The 25,912-nt window shown below is 37.4% G+C and overlaps 1 protein-coding gene across 1 annotated transcript in view; it reads left to right on the top strand.

Moving 5' to 3' along the window:
• Positions 1–25,912, top strand: part of cracd (capping protein inhibiting regulator of actin dynamics) — a 53,766-nt gene that overhangs the window by 17,426 nt on the left and 10,428 nt on the right. The window contains exons 2-5 of the mRNA XM_079830617.1: positions 22,610–22,778; positions 22,892–23,021; positions 23,265–23,426; positions 25,696–25,902. Coding sequence (XP_079686743.1) covers positions 22,980–23,021; positions 23,265–23,426; positions 25,696–25,902 — 411 coding nt within the window. The 5' untranslated portion in view covers positions 22,610–22,778; positions 22,892–22,979. The remainder of the gene's footprint in view (positions 1–22,609; positions 22,779–22,891; positions 23,022–23,264; positions 23,427–25,695; positions 25,903–25,912) is intronic.

The raw sequence follows: 25,912 nt of genomic DNA, 5'->3' as shown, positions 1-25,912 counted from the left end.
TAGATCTGAATATAATGCCATAGATCTGAATATAATGCTATAGATCTGAATATAATGCTATAGATCTGAATATAATGCTATAGATCTGAATATAATGCCATAGATCTGAATATAATGCTATAGATCTGAATATAATGCTATAGATCTGAATATAATGCTATAGATCTGAATATAATGCTATAGATCTGAATATAATGCTATAGATCTGAATATAATGCCATAGATCTGAATATAATGCTATAGATCTGAATATAATGCCATAGATCTGAATATAATGCCATAGATCTGAATATAATGCTATAGATCTGAATATAATGCCATAGATCTGAATATAATGCCATAGATCTGAATATAATGCCATAGATTTGAATATAATTCCATAGATCTGAATATAATGCCATAGATCTGAATATAATGCTATAGATCTGAATATAATGCTATAGATCTGAATATAATGCCATAGATCTGAATATAATGCCATAGATCTGAATATAATGCCATAGATTTGAATATAATTCCATAGATCTGAATATAATGCCATAGATCTGAATATAATGCTATAGATCTGAATATAATGCTATAGATCTGAATATAATGCCATAGATCTGAATATAATGCCATAGATCTGAATATAATTCCATAGATCTGAATATAATGCTATAATAAACACTTTTCACGATTAGTTAACCTTGAGAGCTGTAATAGTAAAAATGTGCTAAAAGTTTTCGAGAGATTTCAAATGTAATACTAGCTATTTCATATGCAAAGATGTCAGCCAATCACAGCAGTGGGCGTTTACACTAAAGTCTCACAGCAGCCAATCACAGCAGTGGGCGTTTACACTGAAGTCTCACAGCAGCCAATCACAGCAGTGGGCGTTTACACTGAAGTCTCACAGCAGCCAATCACAGCAGTGGGCGTTTACACTGAAGTCTCACAGCAGCCACGCCCCTTCAAACAGAGCGTTCAAATCAGGGTAGGAAAAAGGCTTTTTATTTCTAAATTACGACAATTTTTTATGCAAAAATCATACTAACATTATAACTGCACCCCAAGAAACGTTATAAAACAATGCAGTTCATGACCCCTTTAAAGTATAATACACTGTGGACCCCTTACCCCACCCTTAAACCGAACCATACCACTAAACCCTGTCACATAACCGTACCCATATCCCTCCTCAATAGCAGCAAAAGTGTTTAGCAGTAGCTCGACGCATTGTACTCACGCAAATACATAGAAGTTAAAGACACCCGATACTAAAAACTGTAATAATGTGCATTACAGCAACTTTTGTATTTGATGTCGATATGACTTCATAAGTAACAGCCCTATGTTCTGATGAGAATTGAATAGCTTGCATGGCATGTTTTTATATGGTTGCAATAGAAGTGTGCGCACATAAAAGCAGGCTACTTGAAATTGCCCCTTAATAATACAGTTGATTTCTGACACTGGAGACAGGTAGCAGTTTGTGGCCGTTATTGATCCGCCACACGTCTTTATCCAGTTAATGGAGGCCCTTGTTCTTTGAAATTGTTTGAACACAATACACACACGCATCCTCACATACGCTGACAAACAAGCTTACAGTCGCGGCCTTTGTGCGTGTTGGCCAGTGTGAAATCCTCAATGCATGTCTGTTCTTCCTGCCTCTGGTAAGCTGGCCAATGAACAAAGTGTCGTTCTGTGAGTAGCAACAGAGACAGCAGTATGAACCAGCACACCACCTCACCATCATCACCCACTTTCTCTGCTCTCGGACACATTCTGCGATTGTTTTCGGTCACATGTGCGAATGTGTCCTGGGCATAGGCGACTGAGCTCTCACATTGGACATCATGCAAACGTCCCACGAGGAACACACAAAAAACACACTGTGAGAACTTAACGGGCGTATATGAATATGCATACCATCCTTTTTCACACTGATGTTTGTGAATTCATAATTTGCTAACAATCAAAAGCAGATGTATAATTGTCCTCATGTGCGCACGACAACACACGGCTATTAGCATTCTTGAGTTCTCAGTGCACCTGTGCAATGTGACACCTGACTCTAGGTAATAGCGCAGCTCCACAGTAACAGCAGGCAGGTGGAACAGCCACACATGCATAAACGCATACACACTAGCCTCCTAGCCCGATAAATCGACAACCAGGTAAGCCTTTATTCTTGTGTACTCCTTCGACCATATATATAGCGATCAAGCGTTTTACAGCGTGATGCATGTCATGTGTTATGATGGTGTTAAACACACAATAGGCCTCTGTTCATGAAACTGCCATTATCTCTGAGCATATCCTCAAAGGCTCATTGTGCCTTTCTTATCGTATGCATTGTAATGAAAATGGATGTATGCACGTCCGATGAGTGTGTTCGAACCGAGAACCAATAGCTTTTTGGTTGTTTATTTTCATATATGTAAAAATTACTTGTGTATTAAATTGAATACTTGTTAATGGCTGAAATGCACCAGTTTGTATCTATGTGTGTATCATATGATTACTCTACAACTCTTGGCCTGCATTTTTCCTTCTTTTATAGATATTATGTATATTTCGTGCTGTCAATCTATTAAAAATTGAGTAATCACAATTTTTTTTTGGTAATTAATCACGTTATTTATGTTTTTATATTGTAATAATTTCACAGTTACTCTCAAATTAGTGTAGAAACAACAGAAAGATTTTAAATGTGTGTTTTAATGGCATGTTTATGCTTATGAATGAAGGCCAGTATCACTGATACTAATACATCTACTGATGTCTCTATGAAAATGTATTTTTTTAAACATTAATTATAGCCATTCGTCATTATACAGTATAATTGAGCGCTATGTAACATTTCAACATTTATTAAGCTTTAATTGAAGTTATTCAGCATTTGCGGCGGTTTCATTGAATGGAGTAAAATAATGTGAGTGTAAGTAATCAAACCTAACTGTAACAAAGTTCAGGGAAGAAGAAGGAAAACGTTAAACATAACTTTAATCTGAATTTGAATCATAAAATTAACATAAACAACAAAACGAAAGGAGCAGCAGCTGCAGACTGCAGAAAATAAGCATGATAAAAACAGAAACATAACATGTCCCAGACTCTCAGCCCCGCCCTGCTTCATACCACAGTAACGTTAATACATCTGTAATACATTAGCTCATCCATGAATATGATTTCTGCCCGAGTCCCATCGATGTAGAGGTGAAGACGAATCACTCCCATAATTCCAGGAAATCAAGCTACTCCTTTATTGTTTTGAATGAGCGACCTCTAGTGGCGAAACTTACATACTGTGCCTTTAAAAGTTTGGGGTCAGTAAGATTTTTTTATTTTTTTTAAATGAATACTGACATTCAGCAAGAACGCATTAAATTGATCAAGTTACAGTAAAGACATGTTACAAAAAATGTCTATTTCTTGCTGTTCTTTTTATTTTTTGATCAAATAAATATAGCCTTGGTGAGCAAGAAAGACTTCAAAATAATAAAAAATTCAGTAACACTTTAGAATAATGGTCATTAGTTAACATTAGTAAACTACATTAGTTAACATGAACTAAAAATGAACTGCACTCATAAAGCATTTATTAATCTTTGTTAATGTTAATGTCAACATTTACTAATACTTTATTAAAATCTTGTTAACATTAGTTAATGCAGTGTGAACTAACATGAACAAACCATGAACAGCTGTATTTATATTAACTAACGTTAACAAAGATGAATAAAATACAGTAACAAATGTACTGCTCACGGTTAGTTCATGTTAGTTAATACATTAACTAATGTTAACTAATGACCATTATTCTAAAGTGTTACCAAAAAATCTTACCAAGCCCAAATGTCTGAACGGTAGAGTATATAAATAAGAAATCGTTTTATTACTAATGACTTAGACCGATGGGAAATTGTACCTTTGTGAATTATATTATCACTAGATTAAATTAGATTAGATTAAAACACTATTCAAATGGTTAAAGGTTATTCTGCCTACACCAGACTAGCCCCTTGCAGATTCACACAACCTTCTGCACTTTTTTTTTAAAGAAAGAGACAGGCTGACTACAGAGCTTGCTCATGCCTGTGACTGCAGACTAAATACTGAGTGAGAATACAGCTACAGGGAGATCCGTAAAATGGAGATCTGGAGTCTAGTGGAATGTAGTGTTTAAAGTGCCCCTATTATGGTTTTTCGAATATATTCCCTCTCATGCAGTGTGTAATATCGCTGTTTGTGAATGTAAACGTTCTGCAAAGTTGTAAAGTCGAAAGTGCACGATAAATAGTTATTGTCTCCCAAAAGAAAGAATCGACTCTGAACCGCCTAAACGAGTCGTTTGAAATTCGAATCTCACTGCGTTACGGTTCTGCATCACTAGAAAAGACATTTGCATAATGTTCGCTTATAGGGTGACCACCATCAAACAAACCAAATGTGGGACGATTACTAAGTTTGTGTGGGACAATGTGGGACATGTTACCAACACTAAAACATAACCTGAAACTGTTGTATAATCTTAAATTCAACATCACTGAGCCCAAAGGCAGCAGGCATCATGCAGATAACTACTTTTGAAACAGTTCTGACCAAGTGCAACTAAAATCCAACTAAATAAATAATGAAACAAATAAAACAACATTAAATTAGTTAATCTTATATATATATATATAAATGTATATATATATATATATATATATATATATATATATATATATATATATATATATATATATATATATATATAATGAAATGACATCAAAATGTGGAGCGGTGATTCGTTCCATGTGTTCCCTGTCCATGGATAATTCTGTATATATATATATATATATATATACATATATATATATATATATATTTTTTTTTTTTTTTTTGGGGGGGGGGGGATTGTAGTTTTTTTGATATATATATATATATACAGAATTATCCATGGACAGGGAACACATGGAACGAATCACCGCTCCACATTTTGATTGACAGCCGTCACAACCTACTTGTGACCGTGTTTACTCCTTTCTTTTCAACCATTGGATATGGTTTAAAAAACGGCTTTTGTACTTGTGTAAGGCGGGATGTTACTTCTGACGAAGCGCTGTTAAATATAGGTGAAAAACGATGCCGCAAAAATAATAGATAAAATGCTTTCTTAAAAAGGCAAAAGAACGCATGCATGTTTTCTCAATATGATCATTAAAAATCAACAGACTGGTGAAAATGCGGGACATTTTCTCAATATGCGACATGCGGGACAAGGGGTGAAAATGCTGTGCGGTACAACGCAAAGCGGGACAGGTGGTCACCCTACTCGCTTATGTTGTACGTCGTTCGTCCGTGAACAACTGACGACTTCTCCTCAACTCTCAGAGTTCAACGTGGGACTCACAAAACGCTTGATCTTGAGAGATGGGTCAGTCCCAGTTGGATGGAGTGAGATTTGTTTTCCATCAGTAATTGACGTCAGTGCTGGGCTCACGTATGCGCTGTTATTGATACAGTTCCCGCATGTGCACCAATAAATGAGAAACACACACATGGGTTTGTTGATGGACACACACTTGTTAATGTTGATGGTGAGGGATTACAGCTGCAACATCCCATAATGAACCTCAAACCGAGTAGCGTATCACTGAGAAACTCCTGCTCAAGTCGTCTTGTGATGGAGGTTTGGGTTGAATAACTAGTTCTTCAATGTTTCATCATCGGACTCGCGCTCGGATTGATGAGGTAAAATCGACGTCACCGTTACTGTCTCTACAGTGTGAACAATCACTGAGCTTTAGGAAGCCTCCGGAGCTGGAGTTCAGTTATGGTGATGGCGTTTAGCTTCTGAAACACTCGCTGTACACGGTAGACCAATCACAACTGACTAACTGGGTCATCTGGCCAATCAGAGCAGAGTATCTCACAGAAAGGAGGGATTTAGAGAAACTGATTCATCCGTCGAGTCGTTTGAGAATCACTGAACACTGTGGTGATGTGCAATGAATATTATGAGAAAATGAAAGTGTTTTTGGACCTTTAATGCATGTCAACCGGTTGTAGGAGACATAATAAAATAATAGGCATAATAGGGGCACTTTAAAACGTTTTAAATCCAAATTCATCATTATTTGCCATTCCTATTATGTACTTAATATATGTCATATTATAAAGCGAGACCTGGACTCATAGTTACATGCAGAAGGGCCAAATCTCCAAGTAATTATGAGGTTTTGCCATTTGTACAATAGTTTGTTTGCAGTTGTTTATGTGTTGGTTTCAAACTCCGAAATTAGAAAACATAAATCCTTAGTGTCCACCAAACAAACATGTCAGTATTATCATATAGTTCTGTAACAGCTGTGCAGAAAATGAAGCCACATTAGCATACATTTAGAAAGTTTAGATTTGAAGACTTGCAGTTTTAAGAAATATGTTGTAACATGTTTTAAATATTGTATGTTATCATTTAATCATAAAATACTTTAATGATTCCAATGTGACAACTTACCCAATAAAGTGTGGCTTTATCTTTTCCCTGGGCAAGGTGGGATTACAGAAACTGACATCCAAAAATCCACCTACACACGAAGTAAAAAATTGTGACAACTAGCCCATTTTATATTATATTTATATTACTAAATGTTAGACTGCAACAGAGTTGATAGGAGTTATGTTTGAATCAGAATTGCCTGGTTTAATAACGCTGAAGTCAAGCTTTGAAAGGCAACCCTAACATCCATTGAGGTCTTATGGGCTATTGATGACAGATCTGTGTTCATTTGATCTCCATAACCATCATTCATCCCGAACCAACACAATTAGAAATATTAGCCTTCATACGTCAGTAAACACTCTTAAGATAAGGCATGCTATATTACTAGAGATCTATAAGTTGTGATTCAATGGCTTTGTTATATTTTTTTCCTAAAGCAGCAAGGAGCAGCAAGTGAGCTTTGTAAATCAAGGTGCAGAAGGTTGAATCCATGTTCCCTAAGGTTTTCCTTCAGTGGTGTGCAGCTCTTTCCAGCTGCGCGGCTGAATTAGGTAAAAGTGTGCTTTTGTGCTCAGTAAGCACAGGCAACTAGACCAGCTTTGCTATACGCTGCGCAGTCAGCCATCCCATTTTGCTTCAGTGATTTCTAGCTGTACCTTCAAGCCGCCCCATTGTACGAGTGAAGCTAGCTTGCTATCATAGTAATATACAGCCCTTTGCGCAAGACAAGATCATTTCACCCCTGATACATAATGCATTAAGTGTGATTTGCTTAATGTGCAGGCATTACTGACAGCTCCCAGCCCGTTGTGTGTTTAGGCTAGACTCATGGTGATGTAGCTCGTCTTTAGTATGTGTCCCCTAGTATCTGATGCAGCTCTGATGAGCCTTTAGTTCTGTATTAATAAAACACAACATCAGAACCACCTTAAAGGGATAGTTCACCCCAAAATGAGAATTACCCCATGATTTACTCTCCCTCAATCTATTCTAGGTGTATATGACTTTCTTCTTTCAGGCGAACACAATTGGAGTTATATTAAAAAAATGTCCTGGCTCTTCCGAGCTTAATAATGGCAGAGAATGGGAGCTAAACATTTGAAGACCAAAAACGTGCATCGATCCATCATAAAAGAACATCTATCCATCATAAAAGTGCATCCATCCATTATAAAAGTGCATCTATCCATCATGAAAGTGCATCCATCCATCATAAAAGTGCATCTATCCATCACGAAAGTGCATTTATCCATCATAAAAGTGCATCGATCCATTATAAAAGTGCATCTATCATCATAAAAGTGCATCCATCCATCATAAAAGTGCATCGATCCATCATAAAAGTGCATCTATCATCATAAAAGTGCATCTATCCATCATAAAAGTGCATCGATCCATTATAAAAGTGCATCTATCATCATAAAAGTGCATCCATCCATCATAAAAGTGCATCGATCCATTATAAAAGTGCATCTATCCATCATAAAAGTGCATCTATCCATCATAAAAGTGCATCCATCCATTATAAAAGTGCATCCATCCATCATAAAAGTGCATCCATCCATCATAAAAGTGCATCTATCCATCATAAAAGTGCATCCATCCATTATAAAAGTGCATCCATCCATCATAAAAGTGCATCTATCCATCATGAAAGTGCATCTAGTCATCATAAAAGTGCATCCATCCATTATAAAAGTGCATCTATCCATCATGAAAGTGCATCCATCCATCATAAAAGTGCATCTATCCATCACGAAAGTGCATCCATCCATCATAAAAGTGCATCGATCCATCATAAAAGTGCATCTATCATCATAAAAGTGCATCTATCCATCATAAAAGTGCATCGATCCATTATAAAAGTGCATCTATCATCATAAAAGTGCATCCATCCATCATAAAAGTGCATCGATCCATTATAAAAGTGCATCTATCCATCATAAAAGTGCATCTATCCATCATAAAAGTGCATCCATCCATTATAAAAGTGCATCCATCCATCATAAAAGTGCATCCATCCATCATAAAAGTGCATCTATCCATCATAAAAGTGCATCCATCCATTATAAAAGTGCATCCATCCATCATAAAAGTGCATCTATCCATCATGAAAGTGCATCTAGTCATCATAAAAGTGCATCAATCCATTATAAAAGTGCATCTATCATCATAAAAGTGCATCCATCCATTATAAAAGTGTATCTATCCATCATAAAAGTGCATCCATCCATCATAAAAGTGCATCTATCCATCATAAAAGTGCATCTATCCATCATGAACGTGCATCTATCCATCATAAAAGTGCATCAATCCATTATAAAAGTGCATCCATCCATCATAAGTGCGTCCATCCATTATAAAAGTGCATCTAGTCATCATAAAAGTGCGTCCATCCATTATAAAAGTGCGTCCATCCATCATAAAAGTGCATCCATCCATCATAAAAGTGCATCCATCCATTATAAAAGTGCATCGATCCATCATAAAAGTGCATCCATCCATCATAAAAGTGCATCTAATCATCATAAAAGTGCATCCATCCATCATAAAAGTGCATCCATCCATCATAAAAGTGCATCTATCCATCATAAAAGTGCATCCATCCATCATAAAACTGCATCCATCCATCATAAAAGTGCATCTATCCATCATAAAAGTGCATCCATCCATCATAAAAGTGCGTCCATCCATTATAAAAGTGCATCCATCCATCATAAAAGTGCATCTATCCATCATAAAAGTGCATCCATCCATCATAAAAGTGCATCTATCCATCATAAAAGTGCATCCATCCATCATAAAAGTGCATCTAATCATCATAAAAGTGCATCCATCCATCATAAAAGTGCATCTATCCATCATAAAAGTGCATCCATCCATTATAAAAGTGCATCAATCCATTATAAAAGTGCATCCATCCATTATAAAAGTGCATCCATCCATTATAAAAGTGCATCCATCCATCATAAAAGTGCATCCATCCATCATAAAAGTGCATCTATCCATCATAAAAGTGCATCCATCCATTATAAAAGTGCATCAATCCATTATAAAAGTGCATCAATCCATTATAAAAGTGCATCAATCCATTATAAAAGTGCATCAATCCATCATAAAAGTGCATCTATCCATCATAAAAGAGCATCTATCATCATAAAAGTGCATCTATCCATCATAAAAGTGCATCCATCCATCATAAAAGTGCATCTATCCATCATAAAAGTGCATCCATCCATTATAAAAGTGCGTCCATCCATTATAAAAGTGCATCCATTCGAATCGATGGGTTTGTGTAAGAAAAATATCCATATTTAACACGTTATAAAGTAAAATATCTAGCTTCCGTCAGACCACCTTCCGTATTCTATTCAACTTATGCAGAAAGTGTAACGCCTCTCGCAGTTCAAAACACTTACCAACGTCGCTGTTGTGCCAGTTACGATTTTTTAGTAATTTGAATACAGATGGCGGTCTGGCGGAAGCTGGATATTTTACTTTATAACGTGTAAACCCATCGATTCACTTCAGAAGGCCTTTATTAACCCCCTGGAGCCGTGTGGAGCACTTTTATAATGAATGGATGCACTTTTTTGGTCTTCAAATGTTTAGCTCCCATTCACTGCCATTATAAAGCTTGGAAGAGACAGGACACTTTTTAATATAACTCCAATTGTGTTCGTCTGAAAGAAGAGTGTCAAATACACCTAGAATAGATTGAGGGAGAGTAAATCATGGGGTAATTCTCATTTTTGGGTGAACTATCCCTTTAAATGTTGCTGTTGTCATAGCAATAAGCATATATGTTGTTTTCTATTAGCTGTGGTCAGAGTTGGGTAGTAATAATTACATGTAATGTGGATTGCATAATCAGATTTCAAAAATTAAGTACTTGTGTAATCATATTATATTACTTGTACTCAGGCTAGTTAGTTTTTTATTGATTACATGTTATTCTCACAATGGCAGCCAATTATTCATAATTCATTGATATCTTTTAAATTTCCTTTCTAAAACACCCACTGCTTATGTACATTCAGAAGCTCGTCCAGGTCATGTGACTGTCACTGCAAACTGTGACCCACAGCATTTGATCTCTGGATTTATGGAAATCATTGCAACATTGCATATCTAATCAACTCCTGATTAACACATTAATTATTATTTGAATTATCACTCAGTTATAGTGAGTCATTTGTATTAATGTCTTTGGGAGGCTTTTTACTCTTTAACACATTAAATGTCACGTAAGGTCAATAATACAATTAAGTAAATAAAAATATTAATAATAATAGTAAATAATTATACAATTAAGTTCACGGTTCTCTGATGTCTGTAAAAAAAAAGTTTAATTAAATTTTTTTATGATTTAATTACTTAATAGCTTTTCATTACACTCACCCTGACGTAATGTAATATTTAATGCACTTCATGTTGTTGATACAAAGAATGGAATATATTTCCTTCTCTTTGTATTTTTATATCAATATGGTACAAGATTACTCAATTGATTTTACTTTTGATCAATTTAATGCATCCTTGCTGAATAAAACTGAATCTTTTGTCACTAGATAGCTATTAGCTGCTGCAGATGCTCACTTTAGCGCAGGATCATCTTTCATGAATTTTATTTGCAATATTACAATCTCTTTATGAGGGGCATTATGAGTCATGTTGCTTTTAGGTTCAGGAGTCACAGGGGTTTCCAGAAATCCACTTAGCCCATTTTACAGCCCACAGGTTTGGTCAAATACAGGCAGGCCTGAGCTAGAAATGTTTGTAATGATGGTTAGAGCAGCTCTTGGTGACATAGGTCAGTCTGTACCATTAAACTTCAGCAAGTGTAGCAGCTAGAGCTAGCTTAGCCGCTAGCTTACTGTAGCTCTGCTGCAGCCCTTTCTGTTTGTCTGGGATGTTTTGGGTGTCCTGCTGCAGTGCATGTGGCTGCGACGTGCACTTCTGCCATCGTCATTTTGTCTGGAGCTTCTTTAATGCGCACAACACAAGCAAGATCATCTGCTAACATGTGCATGCGGGCCAGAACATGACGAATACACACACGGTTTCGGACCACGTGTACACTTGTACTGCAGGTACATGTGCACAAACACATCTGGACTAGCATCACAAACAGACAAAGACACACTGATCCATTCACGCAGCAGCTGAGCCTGTTTAGATGACCATGGGAGCCGTTAGAGGACACTGTCCTCTCACACAAAGAGTCTTAAGGATGACGTAAGACTGTAATCATTTACAGTTTGCTGTGTTTAACAGTTAGTGCAATTGTGTGCTGCCAAAAGGGTTTCGTCTGCCTAAGGAATGCAGGTTTTGAGGCAATGTGTTTTGATTAAAGGTGCACTATGTAACATTTTTTTCAGTAAAATATCCAAAAACCACTAGGCCAGTGTTATATATTTTGTTCAGTTGAGTACTTACAATATCCCAAATGTTTACAACTATTTGTAAATCGTGAGAAATTGCTATTTTAACCAAGGAACCGGGACGTGTGAGGGAGTCGCCTGTCAATGGCGTCATATCTGCGTTATCCTCAATGTCCGGTTTTATTCTGCAGAAACGCTTTACTCTCACTGCAGTGTGAACAAGTGTCATAACATCATTGTCAACACACTCAGATGTGTCTAATATGATAATCAGAGCTGCATTACCTCATACTCATGACCGGAAAAGCGGAAGTGGCGCCGACGTCTGTGGCATAATAAAAGTCCCGCCGGCGACTATGCCATAATAAAAGTCCCTCCGAAGTCCCTCTGGCGACTATTCCATAATAAAAGTCCCGATGCTCGCGAGGCGTGTGTTGCATTCATCTTATTAACTGATCTGAATTAAAGGGTTAGTTCACCCAAAAATGAAAATTCTGTCATTAATTACTTCCCCTCATGTCGTTCGACACCCGTAAGACCTCCGTTCATCTTCGGAACACAAATGAAGATATTTTAGTTGAAATCTGATGGCTCTGAAAGGCCTCCATTGACACAATGGCACAGTTCACTCTCAAGACCCTTAAAAGGTACTAAAGACGTCGTTACAAAGTCCATCTCACTACAGTGGCTCTAAAATAACTTTATGAATCGGCGACAATAGTTTTTGTGCGCAAAAAAACCCTAAATAACGACTTATATAGTGATGACGATTTCAAAACACGGCATCATGAAGCTTCGAAGCGTTATGAATCAGTGAGTCGATTCATGATTCGGATCGCGTGTCAAACCGCCAAACTGCTGAAATTTGGCGATTCAAACTGCTCATTCGACTCGCTGATTCATAACGCTTCGAAGCTTCATGATGCCGTGTTTTGAAATCGTCATCACTATGTAAGTCGTTATTTAGGGTTTTTTTGTGCACAAAAACTATTGTCGCCGATTCATAAAGTTATTGTAGAGCCACTGTAGTGAGATGGACTTTGTAACGACGTCTTTAGTACCTTTTAAGGGTCTTGAGAGTGAACCGTGCATTGTGCCAATGGAGGCCTTTCAGAGCCATCAGATTTCAACTAAAATATCTTCATTTCTGTTCCGAAGATGAACGGAGGTCTGACGGGTGTCAAACGACATGAGGGTAAGTAATTAATGACAGAATTTTCAATTTTGGGTGAACTAACCCTTTAATGATTTCTGCCCGAGTCCTATCCCGATTCTTTTCCACCGGCTGTGAGGTGAAGACCACATGTCCCAAGATTCTGCGCTCAAACTTGGCGTCATCAAACTACGCCTTTGTTTTGAATAGGCGACCTCTAGTGGACGGAAACGTTACATAGTGCACCTTTAACCAATGACAATAGTGGCATTTTAAAATCTTGCCATTTTCTGTCCTGGCGTTCTGCATGAGCGTATGCAGAATCCCAGAAGAAATATGGAAAAAAAACTATTTGCTTTATTTTAGGACTGACTGATATAAATTACATTATGCGCATATTATGCATGAAAATTTGAGTCGACTCTCTGGTAATTTGTAAAATTAAAAAAAATTACATTTTTGCTTTTTCTGTATGCTCAGGGGTGCACATAAGTGGAGCGCAGGTGTGCATGCACGACCAAAAAAAAAAGGCACTGGGTAAATGAGTTCAGACCACTCATTTGCATACCAACATTGTTGACAGCTGTAAATGCACAATCACCGTTTTAGATCGACTAACTGTAATACTGTATAATATTTCCATTTGAACAGAATGCATTATAAATCTGAGCAAAACACAAAGCTGTGACATTCACACAACAGTTCCTTCTCTCATGAGAACCAGACGTATGTGCAGCTCTGTATGTGCTGTATTTTGCTCCATTATGCAGTAAGTCAGGGTTTTCCATTAGCACAAGATGGTAGAAAAAGTGTTTTCTAAATAGCCATTAATTTAGATTATGCACAGATTGCTGGACAGGCATATATATGATGCAATAATGCACTCTATGGAGGTACACTACACTACACTACGAACAACTGAGATGCCTCCACAGACAATTACACACTAACATACACACACTTCATTACATTATTATTAATAATATTTTGAATTAGCTTTTATATTTGTATTTTATGTTTGTCATTTTATTAGCTTTTTTTAAAGGCGAAATATGTAAGATTTTTGATTTAAAATATCCAAAAACTAGAACAATATTATATATTTTGTTGACCTGTGTACTTACATTATCCCAAATGTTTCCAAGAATGTTTAAATCCAGAGAAATAAGCAATTTTAACAAGGACACGGACTGTGTGCGTGTGTCGCCGATCAATGACATCATACCCGCTTTACACCGTGTCCTAACTACACCCGACGCAATAAGATCCCAGCGGCACGCAACTTGTCTGTCCACACCAGACGCGACGCGACTACGAGATGCGACAAATCAATCAAAAACCACAGCCAATCAGAACAGCGTGTGGGCGGGCTCTCGCGGCACCAGAGATTAATCTTGACGGCACTCGCAAGGAAATGTATAAATAGCCTACATAATCAAATTCACAAATATCACACCATTTAAACATTACTAAAATACATACTGAGTTACTAAAACAAGTCATAGAATATGCTTGTTTGTTCACAGTTTGAGCGTTCTTGTTTTCATTTGTTTAATTTCAAGATCTGAGGTGAATTATCCATTTTTACATTACAAAGCTGGGAGCACTCAATGATATTCAAAGTCACATTACAGGCTTTTAACATTAAATACAGCACATAAACACTACCTAATATTATCTTCGTCATGTTTTGTGTTGTTATTCCAGCTGCGACGTCGCAGAAATAGAAACCGTTTCTAAAATAGATTAATCGCGTGTTGCCGTCGCGGCTGGTTAGGACAAAAACTCGAATTAACTTGGAAAAGATAGTGTGTCACGGCGTCGCGTGTAGTTAGGACACAGTGTTACCCTCGATTTCCGTTTTATTTTGTAGAAACCATGGAAACACCAAAGACGCTTTAATATATGATGTGTTTTATTAGACAGGCGAGCAACTGTTTGGATCATTCATCGACAGAAAACTGATCATTGTTATATCAGCGAAATCAAGGCATCATCAAGCTACGCCTTTGTTTTGAATAAGTGACCTCTAGTGGTGAAAATTACATACTGTGCCTTTAATAATAATAATTCTATTGTTATATTTTTGAAATCTAATTTATTGAATGTATTAGTTATAGTTTTAATTAGTATTATCATTTCGGTATTTTTAACTTAAAAACTTTTAGTTCCCAATTAATATATTTACTTTTTAATATAGTTTTACTTTTTGTAAACAATAACAACACTGCCAGTTTAAAATGGCAATAAATGCAATAAATTCTTATAAATAAGAATTCTGTACACATTTTAATTATTTACATATACCCTTTATATTCCCTTTTTTTGTAAGGAATAATATAGTCAGCTAAAAATAAATCCCAACAGGGTTGTCAAGATATTATGTCCGTTTGAAGGGGTTTATTTTGCAATAATGACCATATTATTGTACATTATTACATGGATACTTAAATTAAAAATGGCATTAATATGTAATATTTATATCACAATCGTTACTTGTAGTCATCCGAGAAATATATAACTTGAGCAAAGCTATACATGAGCGGTCAGTTATACTGCAAACAAGCAAAATTATATTTTTTTTATCATGGCAGCAGTATATTATTAAATTATGACTGAAGGTTTTGATCTGCAGGATCTCCAATTCTTAGCAAATTCCCACTACAGAGAACTGGATGGTCCCTTTATTTGAAACTAAGTGATAATAAAATAAACCCAGGACCAAAGGAAGACTGTGTATGAGCTAAGAGATTATGATGAGGCTTTTATGAAATAGCCCAGAAGGAAAGAAAGGGAAAGTGTCTCATGATCTCTCTTAAGCCTTTCTGTCTCCTATTATTGTCATCTCCTCCAATTTTCTTTTCAGACTTGCACACATGAACACATCAATGAGGAAAATACCTCTGTGCTCACGTTTACCCCCCTCTAACCTTGCTGCAGACACAGCCCGTCGTAACCATGGCGACGGACGGTAAGGAGGCTAAGCTTGACGAGCGGGTAGAGGTAACAGTATCTGAAGGCCCAGGTAAACAAAAACAGAGTGAGGATTTTTGGGCCTGCTCTTAAAGTGACAGTGCGGCACACTGTCTCTTTAAGAACTGTGTGGTGTTTCATGGGTTACAAAAACTTTAAGAATGGTGTGCTGTGTCTGCGTGCCTGTGTGTCTTTAAAAGGATATTTCACTCAAAAATGACAATTCTGTCAATATTTACGCACCCTCATGTCAGTATATGAATTCAACCCTCTACAATGTGAGTAAATCACTCGCATATGTGACTAAATCTTCACTTTGAGCGACTAAATATCCATCATAAATTGTCAGATTTTACTCGCTAGTGTGTGTGTGTGTGTTAGAGGCTAAGGCTAAGAAATATTTTCCCTCTGAACACTGACTGAGCGCTCGAGAGTTTCGCTCTCTTGTCAAGCGATCTGTACTATTTCAATGTCAGGTCAATGGATGCGCGTGTACCTGTATTTGACGTACCGTAAACTGTAGTGTGAAGGCGCACGACTCACCGTCGCTTTGCTGAGAGTTTCTCACACACACGCAAAGAGAGAGAGAGCGAGAGTCTTACATACCTAGCAGAATCGGCGCGCGACATGGAAATTATATTCTTTGTTGTATTTTCCTGTAATAATTGAGTTCATTTGGAATTATTCAGAAGATACGCCGGTTTCTCCGGTAGTGGGCGGAGCTACAAACGGCAATCTCATTGCCTTGTGCTCATCTATTACCATCCCTGTTTTGATTTCAGCAAATCAGTTCAAGCGAAGGCTGACAACGTGATTAATATTCATGAACCCAGCAGCTCATCGCGCTTTAGTGCGTTGGATATTGTTATTAGTAGTAGAAGACTTACTATTGTCTATTTTTTTTTTTACAGAAACACTGAATGACCACCAACAATATCTTAAGCACCACCACCAGTGATAAGTTCAGTTAAAATGACAAATATGCATTCATACATGGTTACCAAGTTTTAGTTATAATTACTAAAGTTATATCATAATATAATGCTTGATTGACTGATGGTAAGTGTGCACGTTCAGATATAAAAAAAGCTGTGCCATTTTACAAAGATAAGCTGATTTGGTGCAATCATATATACGCTGATCAGGCACAACATTATTACAGTGAACCATTGCTGCCACATACATATTATTTTTTCCACTCAATTATGTCGTAATAATGAGATCTTATGTCGTTAAAACGTACTTTACTTAAGACTTTCTACAAAACAATGGTCGTTTCCACTGTCATAAAGGAAAAAATGCGCCGGTGCTTTCGTCGGACAGAGGGTTAAAGAAAACTTAGCCTATTTAGTTTTATAGTTAGGCTATGTTTAAATATTAGCCTATTATATTATTTTTTTAATTTCATATGTTGATTAGGAAAAGTGAGCAGCATGAGTGAGACGCGCAATAAGTCTAGAGACATGGAGTGGGGTCAGACATGATTTTTATTGAGTTTTGTTTTGTAAGAAAGTCTTTCTTTAAAGTGAAATTTCGTTTTCTATAACTTGTATTTTAATTTTGATCAAGGTTTCATCAACTAATTGTATATTTAATAAATAAGAAGAAGAAGCAAACCAAGAACGCCGGGAATGGATTGACGTGTGTAACGAACTCACTGGCCATGTTTCCGCGGCCTTTGAGTAGTCTAAGGCTGAAACTATAGCGTCTTTCTGTTTTTAATACATTTGTTGAATATATGTCTTAATTACAGTAGGCCTATAGATAGTTATAGATATTTGTGGCTGCACCGGGGTCCGTCATTCCTAGGTTAAAGTTACGCCACTGCTAATCATGAGCGGTCCATGGCACCTGCTACCCATGGCTGTTAAGAACTATAGGCTACATCAATAAATTACAACAATTTCGTGCTATGGGCATTGCCACTGACGCAGGCAGTGGAAGAGCCTATTTTACTCTGAGCTTGCTTCTGCTTTTCAAACATGAAAGTGTGACAAAGGCACAAATAAATTCTCTAATGTGGATAAAGACATATTTTATACACATCACTATATCTACAACACATGTCCTTATTAGGAGAAAATATATGTTGTTTTACCGAGAAAAATTACGTTTTAACGACATATCTCGTTATTACAAGAAAATTTGGACGTTTTACCAAGCGGCAACCTCCCACAGTTTCTCTTGAAGCCAATACGGAAGTGACTTAACCTGCAATTCATCGACTGGCCACTAGGGACAGGCTCCAGAAGGAGCAGAATCTCATTGAGCTCATGTTAAAATGCCCAACTTTACAGGAGAATAAAACATGTTTACAGTCTGGTACAAATTGTGGTTTTGGTCTACATGTATAATTTTGTCCTTCATGACGACTGTGAGGGGGTGAATTTTTGTATAACTCATTCGTTTACATTATATAAAGCCTTAAAGTTCTGCATAATTAAGGGCGTGGCCACTTTGAGTGACATGTGGATAGCCATTTATCTGCTGTCTGTTAGTCATTGCGTCACTTCAGCTCCGCCCACGTCCCGCCTTTTTGCCCATTTTCTATTTTCCGGGAGTGGCGAGAATCCTACGGACACTAGTTCCATATTTTTTTACAGTCTATGGTTTTTACGACACATCTTGACATAATTGAGTGGAAAAAATAATATGTATGTGGCAGCAATGCGTCGCCGTACATTATGACCTAATATTGTGTTGGTGCCAAAACAGCCCTGACCCGACGAGGCATAGACTCCACTAGACCCCTGAAGGTGTGCTGTGGAATCTGGCACCAAGATGTTAGCAGCAGATCCTTTAAGTCCTGTAAGTTGCGAGGTGGGGCCTCCATGAATCGGGCTTGTTATATCAGTCTGGCGACTAAACTAAAAAAATGACTAGCCAATGGCGATTCTGTCGCCAAGATGTGCGTAGAGGGTTGAAAGATTCTCATTAATGTAGTTTGCAATTACAATGATTGGGGAGACTGGAGCTATCCATGCAGCTGGATGCCTACATTTTCCCCTTAAAGTCACATGAACCACTTTCACAGTGCTTTTGTGTCCTTGAGCGCTCCAGTCCTCATTCATTGTAATCGCATAGTTTCTCCTTTTTTGGAACGGCATGAGCATGAGTAAATAATTTTCATTTCTGTGTGAATTATAAGTCCCTTCAATATGACATAATCACGTGTTATTGCTGCTGTCCAGGGTTTACACACCTTTCCGTGTGAACCTTGTGCCCTCAAAACTTTATAACCACGTTTAACTACTTCATTCTTTCTCAGCACGGCTGACGTGTGGCATGCTTTAGTTTGAGCTTTTTACGGATATCTACCACTGTAAGGCAAACAAATGCACAGCTAACAAAAGGAACAGTGCCAATTATGTCATTTCTGATAAATGTGTGCGGTACTTGCTGTGGGACAAAATAAAAAAAAAAACGGGTTATTGGCTTTGCTGCACTAGTGAGACATATTGTACAACAAGAGTGCGAATAGCAAGGTTGAGTGTTGTTAAGTGGGACGGACGTGTGTTTGAGCTTTTGTGAAGAAGTGAGAGGAACAGTCAGGTCTGAGTGAGTTTATTTAGCAGTACGGCGGACACTCATAGGAGTAGTGTAGTGGTTGTAGTGTGGAGGAGACGCATCGAGGGCTGTTTCTGGCTGAGTGGTGTCCACTCACATCATACGCCTCAGCGATTGAGGACGCCTGCAGCACTGCATTGTGGGCCAGAGAAATTGAGTAGTAGCAGCTGGGAACAGATTGTGACTTGGACGAGGCTTTGAGGGGGAAATGATGAGACAAAAATATGAGAAATCATACAATCATACCCGTTCGTAAAGCAGGAATGATAATAACTTCAGGAACAGAAGTGGCAGGTATACCAAACGTCTTATACTTTCTTTGTTATTGCGCCATTGTGTTTTGAGCAGCCACACGCTTACCGTGTAACTCCACACTACTTTCCACTTTTAGCCTGTAACAGATCCACGCTGATCTCCAGCTGAATTTATCCACTCTGTGGTGTAGAGTGGCCATTTCACTTGGAGCTCCTACAACACAGAGATACACTCACACACTCATGAGCCTTACAAATGCACTCAAACACAAACTTAGAAACAGAAAATATGGTCTGGAGACGTTTTGCCTGCTTATGGATTTTATACCTTGAGAAGGACCAAGAAGGGACCTGCAGGCTGTAATAGACTCATACACAACAGGATTTTTTTTTTAAATTGAAGGTAGCTGATTATAAAATTATAAAAAAGAGAAACTATATCATTCAAAATTGGTGTCAGATTGTTCATTTATTCTTTTTTAATTCAGATAAATGCTGTTCTTTTGAACTTTATTTGTCAAAGACTTCTGAAAAAACGTTTTCTTCAAAAATAGTTTTCAATATTGATAATAAAAAATGTGTCTTGAGCAGCAGATCGGCATATTAGAATGATTTCTGAAGGATCCGGTGACACTGAGTAATGATGCTGAAAATTCAGCTTTGATCACATTTTAAAATGTATTTAACTTAGTGCTGTCAAATGATTAATCCAAAATAACTGTTTGTGTTTACCTAATATATGTGACCCTGTACCACAAAACCAGTCATAAGGGTAACTTTTTTAAAAATTAAGATTTATACATCGTCTAAAAATCTTAAAATCTGGAATCTGAGGGTGCAAAAAAATCTAAATATTGAGAAAATCGACTTTAAAGTTGTCCAAATGAAGTCCTTAGCAAAGCATATTACTACTAATAATAGATTTTTGATATATTTATGGTAGGAAATTTACAAAATATCTTCATGCAACATGATCTTCACTTAATATCCTAATGATTTTAGGCATAAAAGAAAAATTGATAATTTTGACCCATCCAATGTATTGTTGGACTGGCTCCGCCCTCCTACATACTTCTGCTCAATTTTGATTTTCCTTCAGTACTTCGTCTGGGATTGCAGTATATTCTCTGGTTCTCTCCGGTCAAATTTTAAGCGGTCCAATCAGCGAACAGAGGGAGTGGCTGAGAACGATGACGTTGATGACATACGTCACGACCAAACGTTAGCGATTGGTTATGGCAGATCCAGAGTGGCTCAGGGCAGATCCAGTAGTTTTAAACTTCAACAGAGTTCCTGCCTTTAAGGAAGTTAACGCTTGTCAATGGAGAGCGGCCAGACTCTCTGTACAAATGAAATATATGAGAGTCTGGTAAGACCAGGCTAATGTATTGTTGGCTATTGCCACAAATATACCCGTGAGACTTATGACTGGTTTTGTGGTCCAGGTCATTGTGTATAATTATTATGTAAATACACACACATGCATGTATATATTTATGAAAAATGTGTTATATTTATATATAAATATATATATACATGCAAATATTTCTTAAATATATACATGTAGGTGTGTGTATTCAAATATACATAATAATTATACGCAGTACACACACTTATATTATGTAAGCACAAACTTTTATTTTGGATTAATCATTTGACAGCCCTAATTTAAAGTTTAAAATTGTAATAATATTTCACAATATTACAGTTTTTGCTGTATTTTTGATCAAATAAATCCTGCCTTGGTGAGCACTTAATGAAAAAAAGCAGTAGTGTATATATCTAATATTCAATTTGATATGTGTTATATGTAATTTTATTCATAAACAGCGCTTTCTGGGCTAGTCTTATCTCCCTAGCCTTTATGATTCCTAATAACTTTCTAATCTCAGGAAGTGCTGCGTCTCCAGGGCACTCCATACAAATCAAAGGTCCTTCGTCTTATCATGGGTTTAATGTCGTTACATGGGAACCGTGTGATTCAGTCAGTCAGAGTCACACTCCACACCTGCAGATTTCCACTTTAATTGGTAGGTTGCGAATTATTCTGTCAATTATTCTATAAAGACGTTTTTTGTACACAGGAATTGTTTGTAGTGATTATTGGTAATGAAGCTCAGATTTAATTATCAAGTAACGGATAAAAAGCAGTTTGTTTAACATTAAATAGAAGCTACAATCCAGTTGAGTGTTTAATTATTTGTATAGCCCTTTTCACAACACATATCCATCCAAGCAGCTTTAAAAAGAATAGTGCCTTACAAAAATTACCCCTGTAATTCCACTCCTGAAAATCTGTAGTTTTCTTGTGGTCTAAAGCATTATTTGAGTCATCTATTTAGGTAAAAAGGTTTGCAGTTGCTACATCCACGTGTCATATCCATGATTGCTAGTCACATGTGGATTGCGGGGCTCACGCTGATGCAAAAACATTCGCCAGAGTAATGTTTACATACAGAATGTAGATGCATTTACTCTTAAATGCATCTTGGAGGGACTTTTCCGTCAGTAAATACTCCCAAGGAGTTTTAAGTAAAGCCTTTTTCTTCTCAAAATTGTGTTTAAATGGAACATCTGATCACCATAATTATACATTGCTGTCCCAGGACAAAGACTTTCACATGATATATCCTGATTCCATAGCGTCTAATCTGTTCTGGTCCTCCATTTCATTAGCATTAGTTAAAAATGCTCACATACTGTACATATACTACTGTACAGCTTATTTAGACAGCACTAGCACTAGCCGTTTACTGCTCATTGACTATTTGTCACCATACTTTGCCCCCACTTTTGTTACCAGAGCGGCGACGGCAGGGCAAATTCCAGCCATTTCGGCGTCTATTTGGGAAGAAGAAAAGGAGGGAAGCAGAACGTGGGTTCGAGGGATCTGAGCTTAAACCTAGCCATTCCACTGATGATGTCTGCAATGGGGTGGCCACAGTTAACCAAGAGAACGATCAGTATCTAAGGTAACGACTTTATCTGAGTCTGCCATGCATAATCTATGCAAAACTGTCTACTTTATTTGAGATGCCATCAGATGTGCTGTATTTAAAAAATGGGTTTATATCTGTGTTCACAGGGAGTTAAACACTCTAGGGTCCCGAGCCTTTTCACACGAGAGTGTATTCATCCCAGAGGAGTCGGAGAAGACACATCCAGGACAGACAATGTCCCAGGAGAACGTTTCAGACAAAGTCAAGAACATTCAGGTGAAACTCTGTACACAATTAGTATCATTAAAAATGTCCATATGCACACAAATCAAGCTATGCACCAGACTTAAGTGGACATAAATTTTGACATTAACATTACACCAGATTGACACATTTTCTTAGACATTTTTCAAGGTTAAGATCAAGAAATGCTTGTAACTTTAGGACTAAAAGCTAGTAACTTTAAGGCTAAACCATCTGTTTTGTCCATTCTTTTACTCTCTGTGCGTTTGTTGACAGAAGCAAATTGGACATAATATCAAATTTGGTCAGAGACCGCCATCACTTAGAAAGAGTGAGGGAGATGAAGGAAGCTCAGATGAGGAAGAGGTACCACAAAGTCCACTGAGGGTTCTTGCTCAGGTGGAGACTGAACCACAGGAGACTGAAGCCAAGGAAAGCGTAAGTTCATCTCCAAATTATTATCCACTAATTACATATAGTAACATAGTACTGCTATGTCAGTCACAATTGATATGCTAAAAAGCAGTTAAAGAGATGTTCTAAGAAAGAATGAATATTAATGCACTTGGCAGGCACTATTATTAACAGTGCATTCAAGGTAGTGTTGTCAAAAGTACAGACTTCGGTAATGAAATCTTAAAAATGTGACGATACCAGCGTTTCCCTCTAGCATTTTGACCGCTTTTGAACGGATTTTTAAATCACCTCTGATTGGCCGTTGTGTTCACGTGCTCAACATACAATTTGTGAACCTCTTGCAGGATCTGTGAAAATGTTCATAATTTTAACAATACAAGAGGGATCATACAACATGCATGTTATTTTTTATTTAGTACTGTCCTGAATAAGATATTTTAAATAAAAGATGTTTACATATAGTCCACAAGACAAAAAAAATAGAAATGACTCCGTTCAAAAGTTTATGAACCCTTGATTCTTAATACTGTGTGTTGTTCCCCGATGATCCACGGCTGTATGTGTGTGTGTTGTTCCCTGGATGATCCACGGCTGTGTGTTTGTTTGTGTGTGTGTGTCATTCCCTGGATGATCCACGGCTGTGTGTTTGTTTTGTGATGGTTGTTCATGAGTCCCTTGTTTGTCTTGAGCAGTTAAACTGACCAATAATCTTCAGAAAAATCCTCAAATTCTTCAGTTTTCCAGCATCTTTTGCATATTTGAACCCTTTCCAGCAGTGACTGTATCATTTCACACTGAGGACATTTGAGGGACTCAAACACAACTATTAAAAAAGGTTGAAACATTCACTGATGCTCTAGAAGGAAACACGACGCATTAAGAGCTGGGAGTGAAAACTTATGGAATTTGAAGATCAAGGTAAAATTTTACTTAATTTGTCTTCCGGGAAACATGTAATTATCTTCTGTTGCTTCTGAAGGGCAGTACTAAATGAGAAAAAATTATATTTAAACAAAATAAGAAAAATGTGGACATCTTCATCCTGTTCATAAGTTTACACCGCTTGTTACACAGATTACACACTTACACACAGGAGCGTTTGAAGGCAGGCGTCTATCAGCGGATCCGTTTATCAGCATATTAGGGATCCGCTGATAAACGCCTGCGTCAAACACTCTGTGAAGGTGTCAAAGGTGTTTATTTACAACATGTTTCTGAAGCGTGGATCATTGTAGCCAATCACAGGCATATATGTTGAGCATGTGAACACAACGGCCAATCAGAGCTGTTAAAGAATCCGTTCAACAGCGCTCAAAATGCTACAGAGAAATGCTGGTTTTGTCACATTTTTAAAATGTCGACTAGGTACTGAAGTCGGTACTTTTGACAACACTCATTCAAGGTATTCATTTGATCAGTAACCTTACTGTTGCTAATGCCATGCTCTAGTTAAGTTGCAGAAAATTGTAATACCATCTGACTATCAATACATTAGCCGCTTCTCCACTGCCGGGCCGAACGGTTCTGAGAATGGTAAGGAACCGTTCCAGTTACATTTCCACTTGTGCTTGGTTCGGCAAGGCACTATTACAATCCGCTCTCATCCTGGAATTTTTCAGCACAGTTGGCTAACCAATGCTGAACCGTGCTGGTATAATGTGTGTGACATTGCCACTCAGAATTGGTCTCTTCCCAGCAAGCAATTCAGCGTTTAAAAGACGTCTAATAGCCGTCCAAACCGACGTTTAGGCTAAAACAAGGCAAAATTTGGGCTGTCAGTGAAAATTGAATAGACGTCTAACCATAGCCCAAGGATAGACTAGTCATCTAAAACATGAACATGTCAAAGAAAAGAAACCAAACACCTTGTAATCACTGTTGACTTTTCTTACATGATGGAATATCACACATCTCGCAAGTTATTTTGGCAAAAACGAAATGTAACCAAATTCTAGGTTATTTTGGCTAGAAGTGGGATACTTATATCCAGACTATATCAGGTCTATAGTTAATCAAGACGGTGAAATGATGGCTCTTACTTGCTGGATTGTCTGTTACCTGGCTACCAGTTGGCCAAACAAAGTTGACATAAGTTAATAAAATGAAAAGAACTATCTGATCATCCTCCATAACGCGGTCGCTATTTATAACTCTCGCAGTTTAAGCAAGAACGGCTTGGCTCGACGGTGGAAAAGCAGCAGTTGATTCCATAGACATATACCATGCTTCAGAACCCTTCTCTACCATAGTCACAAACTCAGATTGTTCGTTTTTTTTGCTTTACAATTAGGCTGTCAGCCATGACAAGGTCCAGCACAGAACTCCAGTCAAATCCCCACGCTCTAAGCGCCCACCTCCCCCTGGCACAATTGAGTCCATCAATCTAGATGCTGTCCCTCAGTCTGTCCCACGCTTGGACAATACTGCTGCCAAACACAAACTGTCTGTCAAACCGAAGAACCAGAGGGTATCACGCAAACACAGAAGGTTTACACAGGTAAAGGGAA

Source organism: Gobio gobio (genome assembly GCF_949357685.1).
Source record: "Gobio gobio genome assembly, chromosome: 12".
NCBI classification, from domain to species: domain Eukaryota; kingdom Metazoa; phylum Chordata; class Actinopteri; order Cypriniformes; family Gobionidae; genus Gobio; species Gobio gobio.
The sequence above is the reverse complement of the archived record's forward strand: the minus strand, read 5'-3'. Positions and strand labels throughout refer to the sequence as shown.